Here is a 21,515-nt window from a genome sequence, read left to right as displayed (position 1 = left end):
CATTAACTTCTCTTTATTTTTGTCCCAGGTTCCTGGATGATGGACACTGTGTATTAACCTGCCCTGTCGGCAAATATGAATTCAACAGACAATGTCATATGTGTCATCATACGTGTCTAGAGTGTGATGGAAGCGAGCCTGACACCTGTATATCCTGTGGCATTGGTAAGGCATCTGGGACACAACAGGATTGTAAACGTCTTCACAAGCAATTAAGTCTCAATTGAGAGGTTTCAGCATGGCTTGGGCCAAATATGAATTTCAATTTTCATGTCAGCCTTTCGTGACTCCAGACAAATGATATCAGCTTTCTGAGTCTTGGCTTCAGTGGAGAATTACAAGCTCTATAGGGCAATGGGATTACGCTAGTGAAATAAACTGCACAAAAACACAGAGCGGGAGATTTTGCTGTTGACATAAAAAGTCACCAATGCACTACTTGACTGGTGAAGTAAAATTGGAGTATTGATTTTTTTCTTTAAAACCACATGAAATAGAATTGTCAGTGTGAAATACAGGCCGTTACTCAGACCTTCCCAATGGAGCTGACGCGTTAGAGCAGTAATATATTGTCAGAACATGTTACAGTGGATATTGTAACAATACAATGCATCCATCTTTCTATTGACATAGGTGCCACAACCTCTTGCTTTGGGACAATGGTTGAAGTGATGGCTCATGGACCTCTGAGGGTTTTAATGGTCTTTCAAGGTCTTAAAACCTCCTGACGTTTTTTGATGAGTTAAAAATTGCTGGAACCTCATTGTCTAAGAAATTTGTTGATATGCCAGCTATAATACATGCTTTACCAATTTAATCCATTGACAGCGGGGCTCCAAATGATGTTATATACTATTGTTATGGAAATTTGGTTTGGGTAAATCTATCCCTGTGTGTGCTGCGGCCGTTCCCAATAAGAGTATTTTGAGCGCTCATCAAGAATGAGACTGTACACCATTGTGACAATAATATTCCACCAATACTGATGATTTATTGAACATACATGGATTTATAACTGCATATAGAAAGGGGTGGTTAGGGGTGGTTAGTTAATTACCATATTGTCAATCTCCTCTGTTATTGGTTATCTAAATATATATGGAATATTGTGATTAATGCACATATGAATGCTAATTAAGCAACTAAAGTGTAGCTGTCTGCATCTAGGACAAAGTTGAGACATCTGATCATCACTTAGTACATCTGGTGCTGTTCCGCTTTTGGCTGGAAATCCCCATACAGTCTGTCTGGCTTATATCAGTTTATGTCAGCCATTTTAAGCAATTGATTATAGTGTATATATTAGCTGTGGATATATGAGTATACATGAGTATATATAATTATATAGGAGTATATACGCAAGTGAGATCTATATGAAATATATATCCATCACACTATATGCTATTTTTACAGTTCCTACACTGATTTGAGTTGTTTCATTTTTACTATCTTTTCCATTTAGCAAAGACTGTCATGAAAATTTCTGTAGCTAGATGTCTTTGCATCCTCAATTTTGCAGCATAATAGTGCAAAACATATGGTGATCATATGGTGTCCCAGTTGGTAAGAGTTAACCGTAAAGTAAAGGTACCCCTTCTGTGCCCCACAAAGTAATGTCTTTATTTGCACCCCACAACATAATAATATCCACAAACAGTAACACTAGGCTCCTCAATTGCCTAAAACAGTAATATGCAGTCCTATGGAAAGTAGAAAGGCAGCACTCACCTTTTCCTTGATGGTTAAAAAGTCCTTTATTTCCACTCATATGGGTATCAATAAAGCGGGGAGAAGAAGTGGACAATGGCCATTTTGTGCTCAGGTGACGCTTATACGGGTCCAATCCAGGATTGACACGATTGGATTGGACCCACAGAAGCGCCACCTGAGCGCGAAACAACCATTTTAGAATAATAATAAAGGACTTTTTAAACACCAAGGAAACGGTGAGTGCTGCCTTTCTACTTTCCATATGACTGCACATGATTACTTTTGGCTATTGCACCACAAGTAAAAAAATGTTTACTTATCAGCTGTTTCTGGCAAATAACAGAAGTTATCATGCTGGTGCCTATCGATTCCCTACCTTTATATCCTAAAACAGTAATAGTGTTCATTCTAGACTCCATACAGTATTAGTACTCCTTTCAGTGCTCTGCCCCACACAGTAACAATGAACATATTTGTGCACTTAAATAGTAAAACTACCCTTTGGGGAACCAAAAAAATTAATAATTCTCCCAATTCTCTCATAAAAATAATTAAGGTTGACATTTTTATTGTGTGGGGTTGTTAGCACTGTTTACAGGCACAAAGGGGATATTATTGTTAAAAAGATAAAAAACGTTTCTGACCCCAAAAAGCTAAAAACAACATACCGTATATACTCGAGTATAAGCCGACCCGAGTATAAGCCGACCCCCCTAATTTTGCTACAAAAAACTGGGAAAACTTACTAACTCGAGTATAAGCCTAGGGTGGAAAATGCAGCAGCTACCAGTAAATGTCAAAAATAAAAATAGATACCAATAAAAGTAAAATTAATTGAGATATCAGTAGGCTAAGTGTTTTTGAATATCCATATTGAATCAGGAGCCCCATATAATGCTCCATACAGTTCATTATGGCCCCATAAGATGCTCCATATACAAATATGCCCCATATAATGTTCCATGCAGTTCTTTATGGCCCCATAGATGCCCCATATAATGCTCCATATAATGCTCCATGCAGTTATGGCCCCATAGATGCCCCATACAATGCTCCATGCAGTTATGGCCCCATAGATGCCCCATATAATGCTCCATGCAGTTATGGCCCCATAGATGCCCCATATAATTCTCCATGCAGTTATGGTCCCATAGATGCTCCATATAATGCTCCATGCAGTTATGGCCCCGTATAATGCCCCATATAGTGCTCCATGCACTTATGGCCCCATATAATGCTCCATGCAGTTATGGCCCCATAGATGCCCCATATAATGCTCCATGCAGTTATGGCCCCATATAATGCCCCATATAATGCTCTATGCACTTATGGCCCCATATAATGGCCCATATAATGCTCCATGCAGTTATGGCCCCATAGATGACCCATATAATGCTCCATGCAGTTACGGCCCCATAGGTGCCCCATATAATGCTCCATGCAGTTATGGCCCCATATAATGCTCCATATAATGCTCCATGCAATTATGGCCCCATAGATGCCCCATATAATGCTCCATGCACTTATGGCCCCATATAATGCCCCATATACTGCTCCATGCACTTATGGCCCCATATAATGCCCCATATAATGCTCCCTGCACTTATGGCCCCATATAATGCCCCATATAATGCTCCATGCAGTTATGGCCCCATAGATGCTCCATATAATGCTCCATGCAGTTATGGCCCCATATAATGCCCCATATAATGCTCCATGCAGTTATGGCCCCATAGATGCTCCATACAATGCTCCATGCAGTCCTTTATGGCCCCATAGATGCCCCATATAATGCTCCATGCAGTTCTTTATTGCCCTATAGATGCTACATATAACATTGTGCCACATGTAATGCTGCTGCTGCTGCACTAAAAAAAAAAAAATGACGTACTCACCTCTCGTCGCTGCCCGCTGCTCCTCAGCGTCCCATCTCTCCGCACTGACTGTTCAGGCAGAGGGCGGCGTGCACACTAATACGTCATCGCGCCCTCTGACCTGAACAGTGACAGCAAGAGGACGGGAAGACGGAGCTTCGGTGGAACGAGGGAAGGTAAATATACTCACCTACCCCCGGCGCTCCTGACGCGGTCCCTGCATGTCCCACGGTGTAGGGCGCGGCAGCTTCTTCCTGTAGTGAGTGGTCACGTGGTACCGCTCATTACAGTAATGAATATGCGGCTCCACCCCTATGGGCATGGAGTCCATATTCATAACTTTAATGAGCGGTACCACGTGACCGCTGAAGAGGGGAAGAACTTGAAGCTGCCGCGCCGAACACTGTGGGACATGCAGGGACTGCTGTTGTGAATTCCGTTCTCGAACTCCCTCCTGTGGTCATGAATGATACTTCGGCGAGTTCTGTCCGTGGACTCCCTCTGGTGGCTGTGAGTGGAACTGCTGGTTCTGAGGTTGCTTCCTCAGCTGCCCTTGTTTGCGGCTAGGCTGGCTTCTCTATTTAACTCCACTCAGATCGTTACTCCATGCCAGCTGTCAATGTATCAGTACTGGTTCAGATCGCTCTTGGATCTTTCTGATGACCTGTCTTCTCCAGCAAAAGCTAAGTCCCTGCTAGTTCATTTGCTGTTCATTGTGTACTGAATATATTTCTTAGTACTTGCTAAGTTCTAGTCCAGCTTGCTAACATGATATTGCCTTGCTAGCTGGAAGCTCTGGGTTGCAGAGTGGCACCTCCGCACCGTGAGTCGGTGCGGGGGTCTTTTTGCACACTCTGCGTGGCTTTTTGTAGTTTTTTGTGCTGACCGCATAGATCCCTTTCCTATCCTCAGTCTATTTAGTAAGTCTGGCTTCCTTTGCTGAAACCTGTTTCATCCCTGTGTTTGTGACTTTCCTCTTAACTCACAGTTAATATATGTGGGGGGCTGCCTTTACCTTTGGGGTGTTTCTCTGAGGCAAGATAAGGCTTATTTTTCTATCTTTAGGGGTAGTTAGCTGTTAGGCTGTGAAGAGGCGTCTAGGGAGAGTTAGGTACGCTCCACAGCTATTTCTAGTGTGTGTTATAGGATTAGGATTTGCGGTCAGCAGAGTTCCCACTTCCCAGAGCTTGTCCTGTCTTCTAGTTTAACCATCAGGTCATTCCAGGTGCACCTAACCACCAGGTCCATAACAGACTGCGTCAGGAGCGCTGGGAGTAGGTGAGTATTTGACAGGCGTCGCTCCCCCTCACCCGCCGACCCCCCTGCCAACCATGACTCGAGTATAAGCCGAGAGGGGCACTTTCAGCCCATTTTTTTGGGCTGAAAATCTCGGCTTATACTCGAGAATATACGGTACTTTGTTCTTCCACACTTTAAAAATGTCCACCTCTAGACCTCTGAATAGAGAATAGTTGTTCCTAATAGCAAAGAATGTCCACTAATACCAGATAGTGGCTCTTTTTCTCCCCCAAAAATAATATAACTCATTGTACCCAGATTCCATGATGAGTGGACAATGGAGTGAGGTCATTGCTTCTATGAAATCCTAACATCTTAAAGGTCTTAGACCTACTGCAGCCTTTGGACAAGAGAATAGATGGAAAAGACCATAATAGTGGAAAAGTTAAAGGCGGCATTATCCTTTTTCTGGTCCAGCACTTGGGATCCTCACAGGACTCCTGCCAATTGTCCAATTTCCCCCTCCTATTTTTGACTCTTCTAATTTGTTTGTCAAGTTAGAAAAGTGCCAGGACCTCTTCATTTATTAACATTAGTGGAGGTACTGCAAGATCTACAATTAGAGCTTCTGACAATGTCAGCTTCAGGTCTGAATTCTGAATTACAAACGTGCCCAAATCTTTTTTTTAGAACATTTTTTGGGATATGCCAGCTCCTCTCTACACCAATGTATCCCTCTAACAAGTATAAACAATGTATTAAAAAAGTCGAGAGAACTTTTCTTTCAGTTTTTAGTGGATTGACCAGCTCCCAGTCCCTAATCTAAGCGACATTCTGACAGATGTTAATGATGCTTTAGAAAAGTAAAAGTACCCCTTTCATAAGGACATTGATGGAGGGCCAGCTCCTGATCCTGCACCAAAATGACCTCCTAAAACATCTGAATGATAGATAGAAAACACCAATAAGGGATAACACCTTTATATATACAGATCTGTACCCTAAAATCCTTTTTTGAAGAGCTTTTACTTGTTGTTTGCATGGAAAAGCACACCTTATTGGTTAATTACCATAATATCCTGATAGCTCCAGGACACACTGGCAAATTCAATATAAATATTAATGTGCTTTCATGATGATTAATGTCATAAGCATGTGAGCGCTTACATGAAATATGTGAAATGCATGCCAAACTGACCCACCCAGTGGCCTGATTATTGAAAATGATTGGGCTAGAAGGCAATATTCAATGATTGCTTATCCTAACAAAACATTGATTAGGCTGGAAACGCGTGGTATGTGTTTAATTGTGGGAGTATAAGCATTGTGAGTTGCTGTGTATTATGTTAATTTGGACTAAGGCTGAGTTTGCATTTGAGAAAGTGCTGCGTCATTGTTTCCATCCAGCTTTTAACAAACGCAAAAAGAGTTTTTATGGAAACTGATGGAGGAACTAATCCCATTGATAACAGTGAGATCCTTCCCACCTGTCTGGCTCATCAGTTTTTGCTGAACAGCAGCGGCCACTGGTCCAATAGCCTAATCACATTTTATGTAATATTGGGATCCGACCCAGAATTGATACCTGGGACTCGAGTAAATGGTGAAAAAAGCTTGATGGTATTTTTGCATCGGTTTTGCCATCAGTTCTAACTTGGTGAGTTATGGTTAAGCTAGTCTGATGCAGCGAATATATGTGGACCCTCCCTGATTATTGTTCAACACTGCAAGGTGTTAGATCAGCTGCGACTCTAAGGACAATATACAAACTGGGATTAAGAAGCAGCTTATTGCTATGAAAAGATTTACTAGAAATTAATTAAAAAACATCAATTATTTAATGAGATGTGAGGTCTTTTGGTCTTTGACGCACACATTGATTTGACTTTGGAATAATATTCAGATCCATTCTTCTAACTAACCCATGTTTTTGTGAAAGGCTGGATTGGGAATATTTCATGAACCTAGAATTCCAGAATCATTAAGTAGTCAGCAGATGGTCCTCTTGACGCCGTATGTGTGGCCTACTTATTGGGTGGCGCTTAAGGTGATGCTCCTGAGATGTAATTCTACTACTGATATCACATGGGTTCTGAGACTGGCCTAGGCCCTAGTGATGTAATTGTGCTAATTGTATTTGTGACAGTTTAAAAGGAGTCTATCACCCCCAAAATCAATATTAAATTATTTATACAGCGGTTTAGGGGACCTAGCGCCTATAAAAATCATACCATACTTGTTAGGGGGAAGTTCGCACAGTGCTTTTTTGCTGTTTTTTTCCATATGAAAAATGTTGTGTTGGCAAGAAAAACAATACATAATGTGCATTTTTAATGCAGTTTTTTAATGCACTTTTTATGCATTAAATTGGATGGGTAAAAAAAAACAAAGCAAAATTTGCTGATAGAATTGTTGACACGCTGCAGCTAAAAAAAAAAAAAAAAGCGCATCCAAGATGAAAAAAATCAAAAGGAAAAAAAATCTGCTGCTTTAAAATACTGAATTCTTTCTACATTACATGTGAACAAGCCCTTATTGGTATAAGAAACACTTTTAATTTTGGTGCACACTTGGTATGGTCAAGAGTTTGGTCCACCATGACGCCTATTCATTTTCCATGTTGAGGGCCTTCATCTAATTCTGATTGACCCTGCTCATTTCCCAGAGGGAGCACTGTCTGAACTTAGCCAGCATGTGTACCCATGCACACTGACACTGCCAGGCGCATTTTACTCCTGGGCTCCTCTCTGCGGACAACGCTCACCACATTCCTGGGTGCAGTGAGTGGTGTCCACAGAGAGGAGAATGCCCGCACTCTGTGCACATACCATCAGTGATTATGTGTAAGGTCCAGCTCAGTCAGCTCCAGTGTGCAAACACACACATGTGGATGGGTTCAGACAGTCTCCCTTTATAGGGGTTGTAGCTGCAGGAGCACACTGCTCCTGTGCCTCCCGGTATTTTGCATGTTGAGGGTAGTGCGCTCCCGATGACTGACAGTTGACTCCAGCGGCACAATAGAGCTATTGGTCCAGACTATGTGCTCACTGATGCTCAAGCAGAGGCAGCTTTACCTTAGCATGGACCAAGGGCACTGAAGGTGGTTGGACCCAGTGATTCGGACAGTTTAGAGCAGCCCTTGCAATCTCTATAGCCAAGAAGACCGAACTATGCTTCCAATGAAAATTGATTTTGTAGTAAAGTTTTCATAATATAGTAGACTGCATCGATAGTAACCAAGTGTGAAGGTGAATTGGTAATTAATAGGAACCTTTTCCAGCATTCACCATACCATTATGTTACACAATGGATCTATACATCTTTCCTCTTTGCCGCTGTAAACAACAATCTATCGGCGAGATGGAATGTAAAAGTCTTCCATCTCACAGTATAGTTCTCAGCAAGACGGTCGTGTTTTTTTCGTGTTCAGAAACCTGGCACGTTAGATGATAAATGTTCTTACTGCCGAAGTGAAATTGGCAACACTTGTGCAAAAAGTTTTCTCATTCTTGTGGATTCATTTAGTCAACTGAAAAGAAAACAGCAAAAAAAAGTTCTTTAATATTATTTTGATGTTTGTCCATACAATTAACAAGGAGAACTTAGCTTCTGATTATAGAGCTTATACCGTAGATATACGTATATAGAGCCGGGTGGTCTGGTGCACCTACAGCAGTGCTCCCCAACTCCGGCCCTCAAGAGCCACCAGCAGGTCATGTTTTCAGGATTTCCTTCGTATTCCCCAAGTGATGGAATGCTTGCCTGTGCAGGTGATGCAATTATCACCTGGGCCATACTAAGGAAATCCTGAAAACATGACCTATTGGTGGCTCTTGAGGACCGGAGATGGGGAATGCTGACCTACAGGATGCTGGAACAAGGGTAGAATGAGTTTATCACTGCATTTTCAGATCTGCAGCTTACTGGGTAAGTAATGCTACAACAGCGCCACCATCTGGACTGTGGTGTAACTACAGAATAGTAGATTTTAGTAGATATTAGATATGCATACTGTGGATTTCTGCCCTGCTCTTTTGTCTACATAGATTTTTTTACCACTATTTGTGAAAACCTCATTCACACATATTGTACTGCAGAATCTACATTAAAAACAGTGACAATTCATGACATCTGAATGCATCTTTCAAGGTTCCAGGTATCAAATAATTGTTTAAAAGAAATTCACAAAATAGTACAAATAGTTGGCTCCTTATAGAAGTTGAGCTAGTGCCATAAGGACCATATGTGACCTTTGAAATCTTATATAAGAAAGAAACAGACCACACAGACGCATAATTAAAGAAACAGAATTCTTTCCACGTAGAGAACATGTACAATATTCTTTCAGCAATGGGTAGTCAGCCACCCTGCTGCCAATCTTACAGTTATGAAATAAGTATTTTGGGTAACGATTCTACTACTTGCGGTTCTTAGATGAGTCATTTTGCCCTGTCTTTATTGGTAAAGCAGATCTTTGATGATGATGAAGATGATGATAATAATAGAGACATGTAAACATATTGACCTAATTAGTATTGTTATACCTAAGCAGTGATATTTACCAGACGTGACTTAATATAAGCAAATTCTTTTTTATATACAATGGCTTGCAAAAGTATTCACTCCCACCCCACTGAGGCGGTTTCTGTATTTTGCTACCTCAGCTCCTGTAAAGAACATGCCTACAATTGTGAACATTTGTTTTTCCTTTTTTTGTGAAGCAAACAACAAATAGGACAAAATAACTGAAAACCTCAGTGTGCATAACTATTCACCCCCCTAACATTAGTACTTTGTCGAGCCTCCTTTTGCATTAAAATACAGCTGAAAGTCACTTTGGATAAGTATGAGCTTTCCATATCTTGCCACTGGGATTTTTTTCTTCAAGGCAAAACTGCTCCAGCGCCTTCAAGTTACATGGTTTCGTCTGGTGAACAGCAATCGTCAACTCTGACCACAGATTTTCAATTGGATTACAGTCTGGGGTTTGACTAGGCCACTCCAAAACATTTACGCATTTCCCCTTAAACCACTGTGTTGCTTTAGCAGTATGCTTTGGGTCATTGTCTTCCGTCTCAGTCTCAAATCATTGACAGCCAAACAGGTTTTGCTCACCATTATCCCTGTATTTTGCACCATCAATTTTCCCCTCTACTCGGACCATTTTCTGTTATGATCCCAATGGCAAAGGATCTCAGAGATTTCAGCAAAGTCTGCAAACATAAATACCAGCTCATAGGGAAGTGGTAACTAGGCTGACCGTATATCTGATCCTAGCACAACCAACTAACAGTAGCCGGGGAACGTACCTACGTTGATCCTAGACGTCTCGCGCCAGCCGGAGAACTAACTAACCCTGTCAGGGAAAATAAGACCAATGCAAATAAACAAAAATAAGAAAGCAGGACTTAGCTTATTTTGCAAGGAACCAGGACCTGAAGACAGGAGCAAACAGAAATGGACTGATTACAACGATGCCAGGCACTGGACTGAGAATCCAGGAAGTTTAAATAGCAACACCCCAGGCCTAACGAACCAGGTGAGTATCAACCTGGGGAAAGACAATCCAAGTGCCAACCACTAGTGACCACAAGAGGGAGCCAAGAAGTATAGTTCACAACAATTTTCCCTGTGTCTGCTGCCAAAAAACATCACCACAGCATGATTCTGCCACCACCATGTTTCACTGTGGGGATGGTGTTCTTGGGCTGTGTTAGTTTGGCGCCAGACACAGTGTATACCTTGGTGGTTAAAAAGTTAAATTTTGATCTCCTCTGACCATAGCACATTCCTCCATACATTTGTGGCGTCTCCCAGATGTCTTTTGGCAAACTCAAAATGAGCCTTACAATTTTTGTGTGTAAGCAAAGGCTTTTTTTCTGCCCACTGTTCTATTAAAGCAACCTCTATGGAGTGTACGACTTATTGTGGTCGTATAGACAGATACTCCAAGTCTTTGCTTGGGAACTCTGCAGCTCCTTCAGGGTTACCTTTGGTCTCTTTGCTGCCTCTCTGATTAATGCCTTCCTGGCCCGGGCTGAGTGGTTTGGTGGGTGACCCTCTCTTGGCAGGTTTGATGTGGTACCATGTGTTTGGTGTCGAGTTCCCGCCGCTGCACAGGGGGAATCTCGAACCACCTCTGCTGCGGTCTCCCGTTCTTCTTCAGCCGCATTGGAGTGTGCTCAGCGGAGACATCGGTCCCAGCGTCTGGCTAGGGCAGATACTCTGTGCTTGGTTACTGCTGCTCTTCCAGGTTCAGCCATTGTAGCCAGTACTGGTCAGTGGCGAGCAGACGCTTCTGGGACTAAGTCCTACTTTCCCCCTTCTGAGCATGCCCAAGGGAGGACCTCTCATTGGAGGTCAGGGGTCACACGCTCAGGACCTGTAGCAGCTCCCATTGGTCCTCTAGGAAAGTCTTGAAGTTGCTGCAGCTATAAAAGGTTTGCATGGCCGCACGGCCATGCGCTGGTATCATTTGTGTTTTGTGCTTGTAATACTCTGCCACTCAGGCTACACGTGGAGAGTGTCCGTTAGCCATGGGAAATTATATAGGCAGGCAGCTAGCGTCAGTGGGGGCAATTAGTCGCTTGGCTTAGCATCTGGTTCCTTCATGTGTGCTGTTAGCACAGAAGAGTTCCAGAGCAAGCACAACCCTAGTTAGGGTTTTAGTCCCACTAATTATTTCACGACTCTGAGAAGCAACAGGGTTCGTGCTGATATTGACCGAGTGACGGAACTCGCGTCTAATCTGACATTGTACCGCCATATAGGGCCGCCATTTCTCTATCAGCAGGCTTCTCTCTTGCACGGTGGACCACGGGCTGCGAACGCACCAATAACAACTCATATATTTACTCGGTGAGTTCCACCAGCCGTAACACCATGTTCTTTCCATTTGATCAGAATGTCTTTGATGGTGCTCCAGGGGATCATCAGAAATTGAGATATTTTTTATAACCCAACCCTGACTTGTACTTAAAGAACTTTGCCCCTGACTTGTTTGGAGATCTCCTTGGTCTTTATGGTGGTGTTAATGGCCTCTGTGGCCTTTCAGAAAAGGTGTATATATACTGACAGACCATGTGACTCTTAGATTGCACACAGGTGGACTTCCTTTCATTACATATGTGACTTATGAAGGTAATTGCTTGCACCAGAAATGTTTAGTAGCTTCCTAGCAAAAGGGTCGAATACATATGTACATGCCAATTTTCAGTTATTTGAGCCCATAAATTTAATTTATGCTTATATTTTTCTCACTTCACTTCACCAACTTAGACTATTCAGTGCTAATGTATCACACACAAATGGGATTACAAAAATATTTAAACACAGGTTGTAATGTAACAAAATAGGTAAAAGGGGGCGAATACTTTTGTAAGCCACTGTATACATAAATAAACATAAAAAATACCTTGGACAGATGGTAACAGCAGATTTTTATCATTCATTTTGTTTTAAAAGATATCGCTGGAAGAACACGCTATCTGTATAAAGGGGAATGCAGGGAAAGCTGCCCAGAGGCGTTTTACATTGAAGACAACAGATGTGCGCCGTGCCCTCAAAACTGTCAATCCTGTAAAGGCAGCACGCAATGTGTCAAATGTTTGGAAGGTTACTATTCTGTCGATGGAGTCTGCCAGGAGCTCACATGTCCGGAAGGTTTGTAGAAGGGTTTTCGCCCTTACACTTTCTTCACTCCGAATTTTTAGCTCTCTGAAGATAAGACTGAGCTGTTCCTACACTGGCACCTACAATGTTACTTGGTTTGCTTTCCGGCCAACTTTATTTCCTGTATAGTTTTCATCTGTCCTTATGATTATCTATGTGTTATGTTACGTATTAATCCTGTACATCTGCAAAGTACAAATCAACCCCTCCCCCAAAGAAAGGATAAAACTGTTTGTGTTACAAATATCCATTGAGCAAAACAGCTGTAGAAGGATCATACTTGGTAGACCTAGAATTAAAGTATGCATAAAAATAATAAAAAGCTGCAAAAAAAAAAGTCAGATCTCTTGACTTTTTTTAAGTTGCCCATATGCCTTAGGGTATGTTTCCACGGTCAGGAAACGCTGCTTGTTTGACGCTGCGCAGAGCTGCAGCGTCAAACAAGCAGCGTCCAGATGCTCCAGCATAGTGGAGGGGATTTTATGAAATCCCGTCTCCACTATGCGTGGAAACCCGCACGCGGCGGCCCTGCGACTCCGGACATGCTGCGCGTCTTTTCAGATCGCAGCATGTCCGTACACCTTGCGGGGACGCAGCGTCCCCGCAAGGCATATCACAGGGCGCTATGGGAGAGAGCGATCATCCCGGATGTGAAGAGTTAACACATCCGGCATGATCGCGTCCCAGAAAGGGGGCGGGGCTTAGCGCCGAGCGGCTTCGCCGCTGCGGCGATACCGCCGGCCATCCTGAACGTGGAGACATAGCCTTAGATAGCTGGTGGTTGAACACTTATTTGCCAGCAGATATCTCTCCCATGTGAAGCTGGCAGCACATATGATAAACCCATGCTGCCGTCCATTTCTGGCTGAAGTCTATTTTCCCAGTATAAAAGGATTGGCCTTTTAAATTCCAACAGTATCTGTCAGGGGAGATTTGGGGGACCACCATAAAAATGAAATAATCTTCTGAGCCACTGAAATAAATTCAGATGACTTTTCACATCTTAAAGCTGCTGCCAGACACCACTGGTGGTGTCTTCTTCCTAGTCCTAGGAGAAAAAAAAGGAACTGGTACTGAAATTTAACATGCCTGATCCAGGTCTTTCCTAACATTGCTTGTCCCGCCAAAACTGGTAACAGGTAACACCAAGTTGTCAATTTATTCATATATTTCCAGGAGGAACAACACAAAATTGTAAGAAAAGACACTGTAGCATTCAGCATGAAAGGGCAAACAGTCAGGAATCCAAGGAATGAGATTATTCTTAATTCAAGAAGAAATAGTTATGGAGAATATGCAGAACAAGTATTGTAGGATAAATACACTGCTCAAAAATATAAAGGGAACACTTAAACAGCAGAGTATAACTCCAAGTAAATCAAACTTCTGTGAAATCAAACTGTCCACTTAGGAAGCAACACTGTTTGACAATCAATTTCACATGCTGTAGTGCAAATGGAATAGACAACAGATGGAAATTATTGGCAATTATCAAGACACACTCAATAAAGGAGTGGTTCTGCAGGTGGGGACCACAGACCACATCTCAGTACCAATGCTTTCTGGCTGATGGTTTGGTCACTTTTGAATGTTGGTTGTGCTTTCACACTCGTGGTAGCATGAAACGGACTCTACAACCCACACAAGTGGCTCAGGTAGTGCAGCTCATCCAGGATGGCACATCAATGCGAGCTGTGGCAAGAAGATTTGCTGTGTCTGTCAGCATAGTGTAAAGAGGCTGGAGGCGCTACCAGGAGATAGGCCAGTACACGAGAAGACGAGGAGGGGGCAGTAGGAGGGCAACAACCCAGCAGCAGGACTGCTACCTCCGCCTTTGTGCAAGGAGGAACAGGAGGAGCACTGCCAGAGCCCTGCAAAATGACGTCCAGCAGGCCACAAATGTTCATGTGTCTGCACAGACGGTTAGAAACCGACTCCATGAGGATGGTCTGAGTGCCCGACGTCCACAGATGGGGGCTGTCCTCACAGCCCAACATCGTGCAGGACGCTTGGCATTTGCCACAGAACACCAGGATTGGCAAATTTGCCACTGGCACCCTGTGCTCTTCACAGATGAAAGCAGGTTCACACTGAGCACATGTGACAGACGGGGCAGAGTCTGGAGACGCCATGGAGAGTGATCTGCTGCCTGCAACATTCTTCAGTGTGACTGGTTTGGCAGTGGGAATTTTGCTAAATGATAACCCCAAATTAGTATTTAATAGAGAACCAAACAAGAACTAATTTTAAACAATATCTTTATTTAAACGTATTTAGGATAAACATACCAACACAACCCCTTAAAAAACCCTTCTGTATAAGACAGGGTTAACTATCTGGTCTGCATATATACGGGCAGAGGGATGGGGTACCTATCTGAGATCTAAACCTACACGTCCCTGTGGTGCCCCCTACCTAACTGCGGAGGTTGGCACCCTCTTGAACGCAATATGGCGCCCCCGCTCCTCGACGGCTGACCCTCAATGCCCTATGGGTCCCTAGTGCACAGTGCGTTGTGGATACCTCACACCTGCCCACTCCTAGGGCCAAATATTGTAGACAGTTACCAGATATGATATTTCCACCAAATAACACAATGACAGATAAACTCACTGCCTCTCAAGGCTTAATCAAATACACATGACACACTTAGCCGTCTGTTCTAAGCCTCCTTCACTGGCTATCGCACCCTTAGGCGTCCCTATCAACTCTGCCCTGCCTCACAGCGGAGGTTGACACCCTCTTGATCGCAAAATGGCGCCCCCGCTCCTCGGCGGCTGTCCCCAGGATGCCCTAAACAGGTCCCTAAAGATAATTGGGCCCGCTGAGGGGAAAGTGCCTATGGGGCTGTGCTGGTGGACTACAATATTATCAATTATTCACACAAGGCCAAGAGAGATGCACCTGCAACCAGGCACAGCATATCACCGATGTGGTCACACACGTTTTTTTTCCCATGTGCCTCCTGAGGAACCATATCATGGGGGGGAAACGCGTAGAGGCGAGATCTGGGCACAGATAAGTGCAACAGATTTTTAACTATTATTATTTTGGTTTTTTCACCATATATATATTCTAAAATAACAATGATATTACTGTATATATGTGTCTTTAGTACATAGATAAGACTGCATCTCTCTTGGCCTTGTGTGAATAATTTAATAACAGAGTTGACATATAGCATGTTCTGATTCACTATGTATCTCCTGCTGATATGATGATTTAATGCTTATATTGTAGTCCACCAGCACAGCCCCATAGGCACTTTCCCCTCAGCGGGCCCAATTATCTTTAGGGACCTGTTTAGGGCATCCTGGGGACAGCCGCCGAGGAGCGGGGGCGCCATTTTGCGATCAAGAGGGTGCCAACCTCCGCTGTGAGGCAGGGCAGAGTTGATAGGGACGCTTAAGGGTGCGATAGCCAGTGAAGGAGGCTTAGAACAGACGGCTAAGTGTGTCATGTGTATTTGATTAAGCCTTGAGAGGCAGTGAGTTTATCTGTCATTGTGTTATTTGGTGGAAATATCATATCTGGTAACTGTCTACAATATTTGGCCCTAGGAGTGGGCAGGTGTGAGGTATCCACAACGCACTGTGCACTAGGGACCCATAGGGCATTGAGGGTCAGCCGTCGAGGAGCGGGGGCGCCATATTGCGTTCAAGAGGGTGCCAACCTCCGCAGTTAGGTAGGGGGCACCACAGGGACGTGTAGGTTTAGATCTCAGATAGGTACCCCATCCCTCTGCCCGTATATATGCAGACCAGATAGTTAACCCTGTCTTATACAGAAGGGTTTTTTAAGGGGTTGTGTTGGTATGTTTATCCTAAATACGTTTAAATAAAGATATTGTTTAAAATTAGTTCTTGTTTGGTTCTCTGGTTTGGCAGTGGGTCAGTAATGGTGTAGGGTGGCATTTCTTTGGAGGGCCGCACAGCCCTCTATGTGCTCGCCAGAGGTAGCCTGACTGCCATTAGGTACCGAGATGAGATCCTCAGACTTCATGTGAGACCATATGCTGGTGTGGTTGGCCCTGGGTTCCTCCTAATGCAGGACAATGCCAGACCTCATGTGGCTGGAGTGTGTCAGCAGTTCCTGCAAGATGAAGGCATTGAAGCTATGGCATGGCCCACCCGTTTCCCGGACCTGAATCTGATTGGACACATCTGGGACATCATGTCTCGCACCATCCACCAACGTTATGTTGCACCACAGACTGTCCAGGAGTTTGGTGGATGCTTTAGTCCAGGTCTGGGAGGAGATCCCTCAGGAGACCATCCGCCACCTTATCAGGAGCAAGCCCAGGCATTGTAGGGAGATCATACAGGCACGTGGAGGCCACACGCACTACTGAGCATCATTTCCTTGTCTTGAGTCTTTGCCACTGAAGTTGGATCAGCCTGTAACTTCATTTTCCACTTTGATTTTGAGCATCATTCCAACTTCAGACCTCCGTGGGATATTAGTTATGATTTACGATGGTAATTTTTAGGTTTTATTATTCTCAACACATTCCACTATGTAATGAATAAAGATTTACAACTGGAATATTTCATTCAGTGATATCTAGGATGTAGGATTTTAGTGTTCTCTTTATTTTTTTGAGCAGTGTATATAATAATATTGGAAATATTATATATCTGGTCATGTCACATTGATTATAAAGTATGAATTCTTCCAGAAACAAGACATTTTTTCATGATGAAGAAACAAATATAAAGCTAAACTTAAAGGGTCACATATTTATAGGGTTCATAATACTTGCCACAAACAATATGGTTACTGCTCCAAAGTGTTCTCTCAGGTATAACCTGGTGTTATCAAACTTCTACATCTCACAATATATCTTGAACATTTTTCCCATGTAGGAGAAGTTGAAGATCCAGACAGTGAAGAATGTGTGCCTTGTGCAGATGGATGCAAGGAATGCTCCGTAGGTAGGTTCATATAAGTAATTAAGCAACATCATAGATTTAGCATTTGTTGTACCCAGTTGACAAATTGAAATGTAGATAAAATGTCAAATTTTTAAGTTAAATGAAACACCCCTTCAAGTAAAAACTCCCCATTAATATTCTAAATTGAGGCTCAAGAAGGGATATTTAATTCACAGGGCTTGGTAGAGTCTCCTTCATTTCGCCTTACAAACTGCACTCCTGGCCACACTCTCTGTAAAGGCAGAGACAGACTGCCATATTTCTCGTGCAAGAATCACATCGAAAACCTGGTACTGGCCTGGCACCTCTCCTGACTTGAGCTTGACAGCTGCAAAGTAAGCCATCACGCTGTCCTGCTCAAGTCAGGAGAGGTGCCAGGCCAGTCCGTGCAGTGGGATGCGATTCTAGCACAAATTATACAGCAGTCTGACTCACAGCTTGTCTGCGTGCAGTATTGAGGTAACTTGTCTGAAAAAAATTGTCTTTGCATGGGCCAATTGTGATTGATAGGAACCCGAACTTTATCCTTACCAGCAAAGAGCATTAGGAAAACTGTCAGCAGGTTGATCTGAGAGCAGCATGATGTAGGAGCTGAGACATTGATTCCAGTGATGCATCACTTACTAGGCTGCTTGCTGTCATTTTGATACAATCACGGTTTTCTCTGCTGCAGATGTAGCAGTGCTATGAATGCAGAGCTCTGTATAACCCCAGCCACAAAATTGATTGGCAGCTTTCTGTGTACACTGGACATTGACAGAACTGTGTAAATCAGTGGTGGGAGGTGGGGTTACAAAAAGCATGTTTTTTTTTTACATAGAACATGTCACTACTTTCAGGTTTTTTCACCGATTGAAATGAATATGGGTGGTGATAAAAAAAAGCACCAAAAACGCAGGTATCAGGTTTTGCTGCATTTTTTGTGCCAAAACCTGATTCTATAGAATAGGAATTTTTTTTGAACACTAAACTTTATCAGCATGCACAAGAGACAAATGCAGCATGCCAAAACCATCGCAAAAAAACGCACACAAAAAAACGCAAGAAAAACCAAGGAAAAAAAGGTTTTTTTTCTGGAGCTTCTTTCCTGCCAAGAGATCAAGTTTTGCTGCAGAAAATAACGCTGAAACCTGCCTATAGCTGTTCATGTACATTAGATCAATATCCATTGGCAGTTCTTCAATGGCAGATGGCAGGGGAAAGAAGGATTGATCACACTGGGTTTCAACATCCTTGGTTTCTGCAGAAGACAGGCTGCTGCCAGTGGTGTATTGTAGTGAATTATTCCTCATTTCTCATTGAGATAAATGGGCGTTCAGCGGACAGTTACATTAGCCAGCTGTGGCCTGATTTGACTACTATTCCAGCCCCTATGGGCTTATGGTTTGAAACCAGCACTTGCCCAACACATACATAACTCTATTGCAAGGTCATTCAGTAACACATCCTTCACTCCCATTTTGCTGCAAGCACCAGTCATGTCTACATACTTGGATCACTCAACACCGGTACTCAGCTACAGTCCTGGAGATGTGAGAAGCTTAAACAGGATGCCCAAAGAGAAATGGCCAGCTTTCCTGACGTTACTTTTATGAATTATGTTTATTACTTACTAGATGGTAGCCCGATTCTAACGCATCGAGTATTCTAGAATATGTATGTAGTTTATTTATGAAGATTTTAGAATAAGGCTAGTTTCACACTAGCATTTGCATGAGCTGCGGAGGGGTGCGGACTTCCTCCGTGAAGCCCCGCCCTCGTCCGCACCTCCGCCTCTAGCTCCGCCTACTTCTGCATGCAGCCGGCTTGCGGCCTGTGTACCTATCTTTAACATTAGGTACGCAGGTCGTGCCGCAGTATGCGGATCTTCCACATGCGTCGTTTTGACGATGCGGCGACCAGCGTAAACGCAGCTTGTAGCAATTTCATTTTTTTGCCACACTGCTCCAGTCGCTGATTGTTCACAGCTGGCCATGTAGTATATAACAGCCCACGTAGTATATAGCACAGCCCACGGAGTATATAGCACAGCCCACGGAGTATATAGCACAGCCACGTAGTATATAACACAGCCCACAGAGTATATAGCACAGCCACGTAGTATATAGCACAGCCCACGGAGTGTATAACAGCCCACATAGCATATAACACAGCCACGTAGTTTATAACAGCCCACGTAGCATATAACACAGCTCACGTAGTATATAACAGCCCACGCATGCAGTATATAACACAGCCCACGTAGTGTATAACACAGCCCACGTAGTGTATAAAAGGCCACGAAGTGTATAACACAGGCCACGTAGTGTATAACACAGCCCACGTAGTATATTGCACAGCCCACGTAGTATATAGCACAGCCCATGTAGTATATTGCACAGCCCACGTAGTACATTGCACAGCCCACGCAGTATATTGCACAGCCCACGTAGTATATAGCACAGCCCACATAGTATATTGCACAGCCCACGTAGTATATTGCACAGCCACGTAATATATTGCACAGCCCACGCAGTACATTGCACAGCCCACGTAGTACATTGCAAAGCCCACGTAGTGTATTGCACAGCCCACATATTATATTGCACAGCCCATGTAGTATATTGCACAGCCCATGCAGTATATAGCAATCTGGGGATCATATCCCTGTTAAAAAAAAGAATTAAAATAAAAAATAGTTATATACTCACCTTCTGATGGCCCCGGATCCAGGCGAAGCGGTTACCGACGCTCCTCGCGCGCTCCGGTCCCAAGAGTGCATTGCAGTCTCACGAGATGATGACATAGTGGTCTCGCGAGACCGCTACGTCATCATCTCGCGAGACCGCAATGCATGGAGCGGTCACCGGAGCATCGCGAGGAGCGGGAAAGGCCAGTTCTGGATCTGAGGGGCCAACGGACGGTGAGTCTATAACGATTTTTTATTATTTTTAACATTAGATCTTTTAACTATTGATGCCGCATAGGCAGCGTCAATAGTAAAAAGTTGGTCACACAGGGTTAATAGCAGCGGTAACGGAGTGCGTTACCCGCGGCATAACGCGGTCCGTTACCGCTGCCATTAACCCTGTGTGAGCCCTGACTGGAGGTGATTATGGAGCGGGCACTGACTGCGGGGAGGAAGGAGCGGCCATTTTGCCGCCGGACTGTGCCCGTCGCTGATTGGTCGCGGCAAAACGGCCACGACCAATCAGCGACTTGGATTTCCATGACAGACAGAGGCCGCGACCAATGAATATCCGTGACAGACAGACAGAAAGACGGAAGCGACCCTTAGACAATTATATATTTATTCTTATAAAATAACAATTCTGGATCATCTTTTCTTAGAACTTTACATTGTTTGTTTCTGTATTTTTCCCCCTTAAAATATGCTTGAGATCTGGGTCTTAGAAAGTTGGGGCGCTGTCCCTACATAGTCTGCCATTATCCAATCATTGCCTGGCTGTATAGGGACACCGTCCTTTAAAAAGAGAATATTAATACCCAATTGACAATTTATTCTTTAATTTCCAGGAAAAAAACAAACAAATGGCAAAAAATACAGGACTAAGAAAATATGTTTCAGAATAGTTACTTCATGGGAAATAAAAGTATTTACTAAAACAGACACGTCGGGAGAGCTGACAGATTGTCATTAAATTCAGCAGGGTGATCCTGCTACCACTTCCTTCACAATGACCTTTGCACAGGCTCATTTCAACATATAAGATAGGGTTAGGTCTGACCATTCTAAGTACACATGTTGTTTCCTGAAACAATATTAAGTTAGTCTAAAAAGAACCAGTGGCCAGTTTGAAAATTGCAAGATTACTAATTTGTATTTTTATTACAGATTGTGCTATGTAAATATAAATGAAAAAATAACTAGAAAAAATACACTTACTGCAAAAACCTGATACAATAGGTCATTTTCTGTCAAAATCTTCCATTTAAGGGAAGTAGTAAACAGGATAATGCCGACTGTATTCAGCTTATTTGGTTCTAAATTTCCGGGCATGTGCAACACTTCAACGTTAGAGTGACACAACTGTCATTTTGTCACAAGGGTCTTCATTAAACAAATGGCCTTGTTAATCCCAGTCAA

At 43.3% G+C, this 21,515-nt stretch overlaps 1 protein-coding gene across 1 annotated transcript in view; it reads left to right on the top strand.

Moving 5' to 3' along the window:
* Nucleotides 1-21,515, top strand: part of PCSK5 (proprotein convertase subtilisin/kexin type 5) — a 738,778-nt gene that overhangs the window by 618,219 nt on the left and 99,044 nt on the right. The window contains exons 22-24 of the mRNA XM_077249026.1: nucleotides 29-165; nucleotides 12,288-12,485; nucleotides 17,360-17,428. Coding sequence (XP_077105141.1) covers nucleotides 29-165; nucleotides 12,288-12,485; nucleotides 17,360-17,428 — 404 coding nt within the window. The remainder of the gene's footprint in view (nucleotides 1-28; nucleotides 166-12,287; nucleotides 12,486-17,359; nucleotides 17,429-21,515) is intronic.

This window comes from Ranitomeya variabilis, chromosome 1 (assembly GCF_051348905.1).
Source record: "Ranitomeya variabilis isolate aRanVar5 chromosome 1, aRanVar5.hap1, whole genome shotgun sequence".
NCBI classification, from domain to species: domain Eukaryota; kingdom Metazoa; phylum Chordata; class Amphibia; order Anura; family Dendrobatidae; genus Ranitomeya; species Ranitomeya variabilis.
This window is presented reverse-complemented; position numbering and strand designations above follow the sequence as displayed.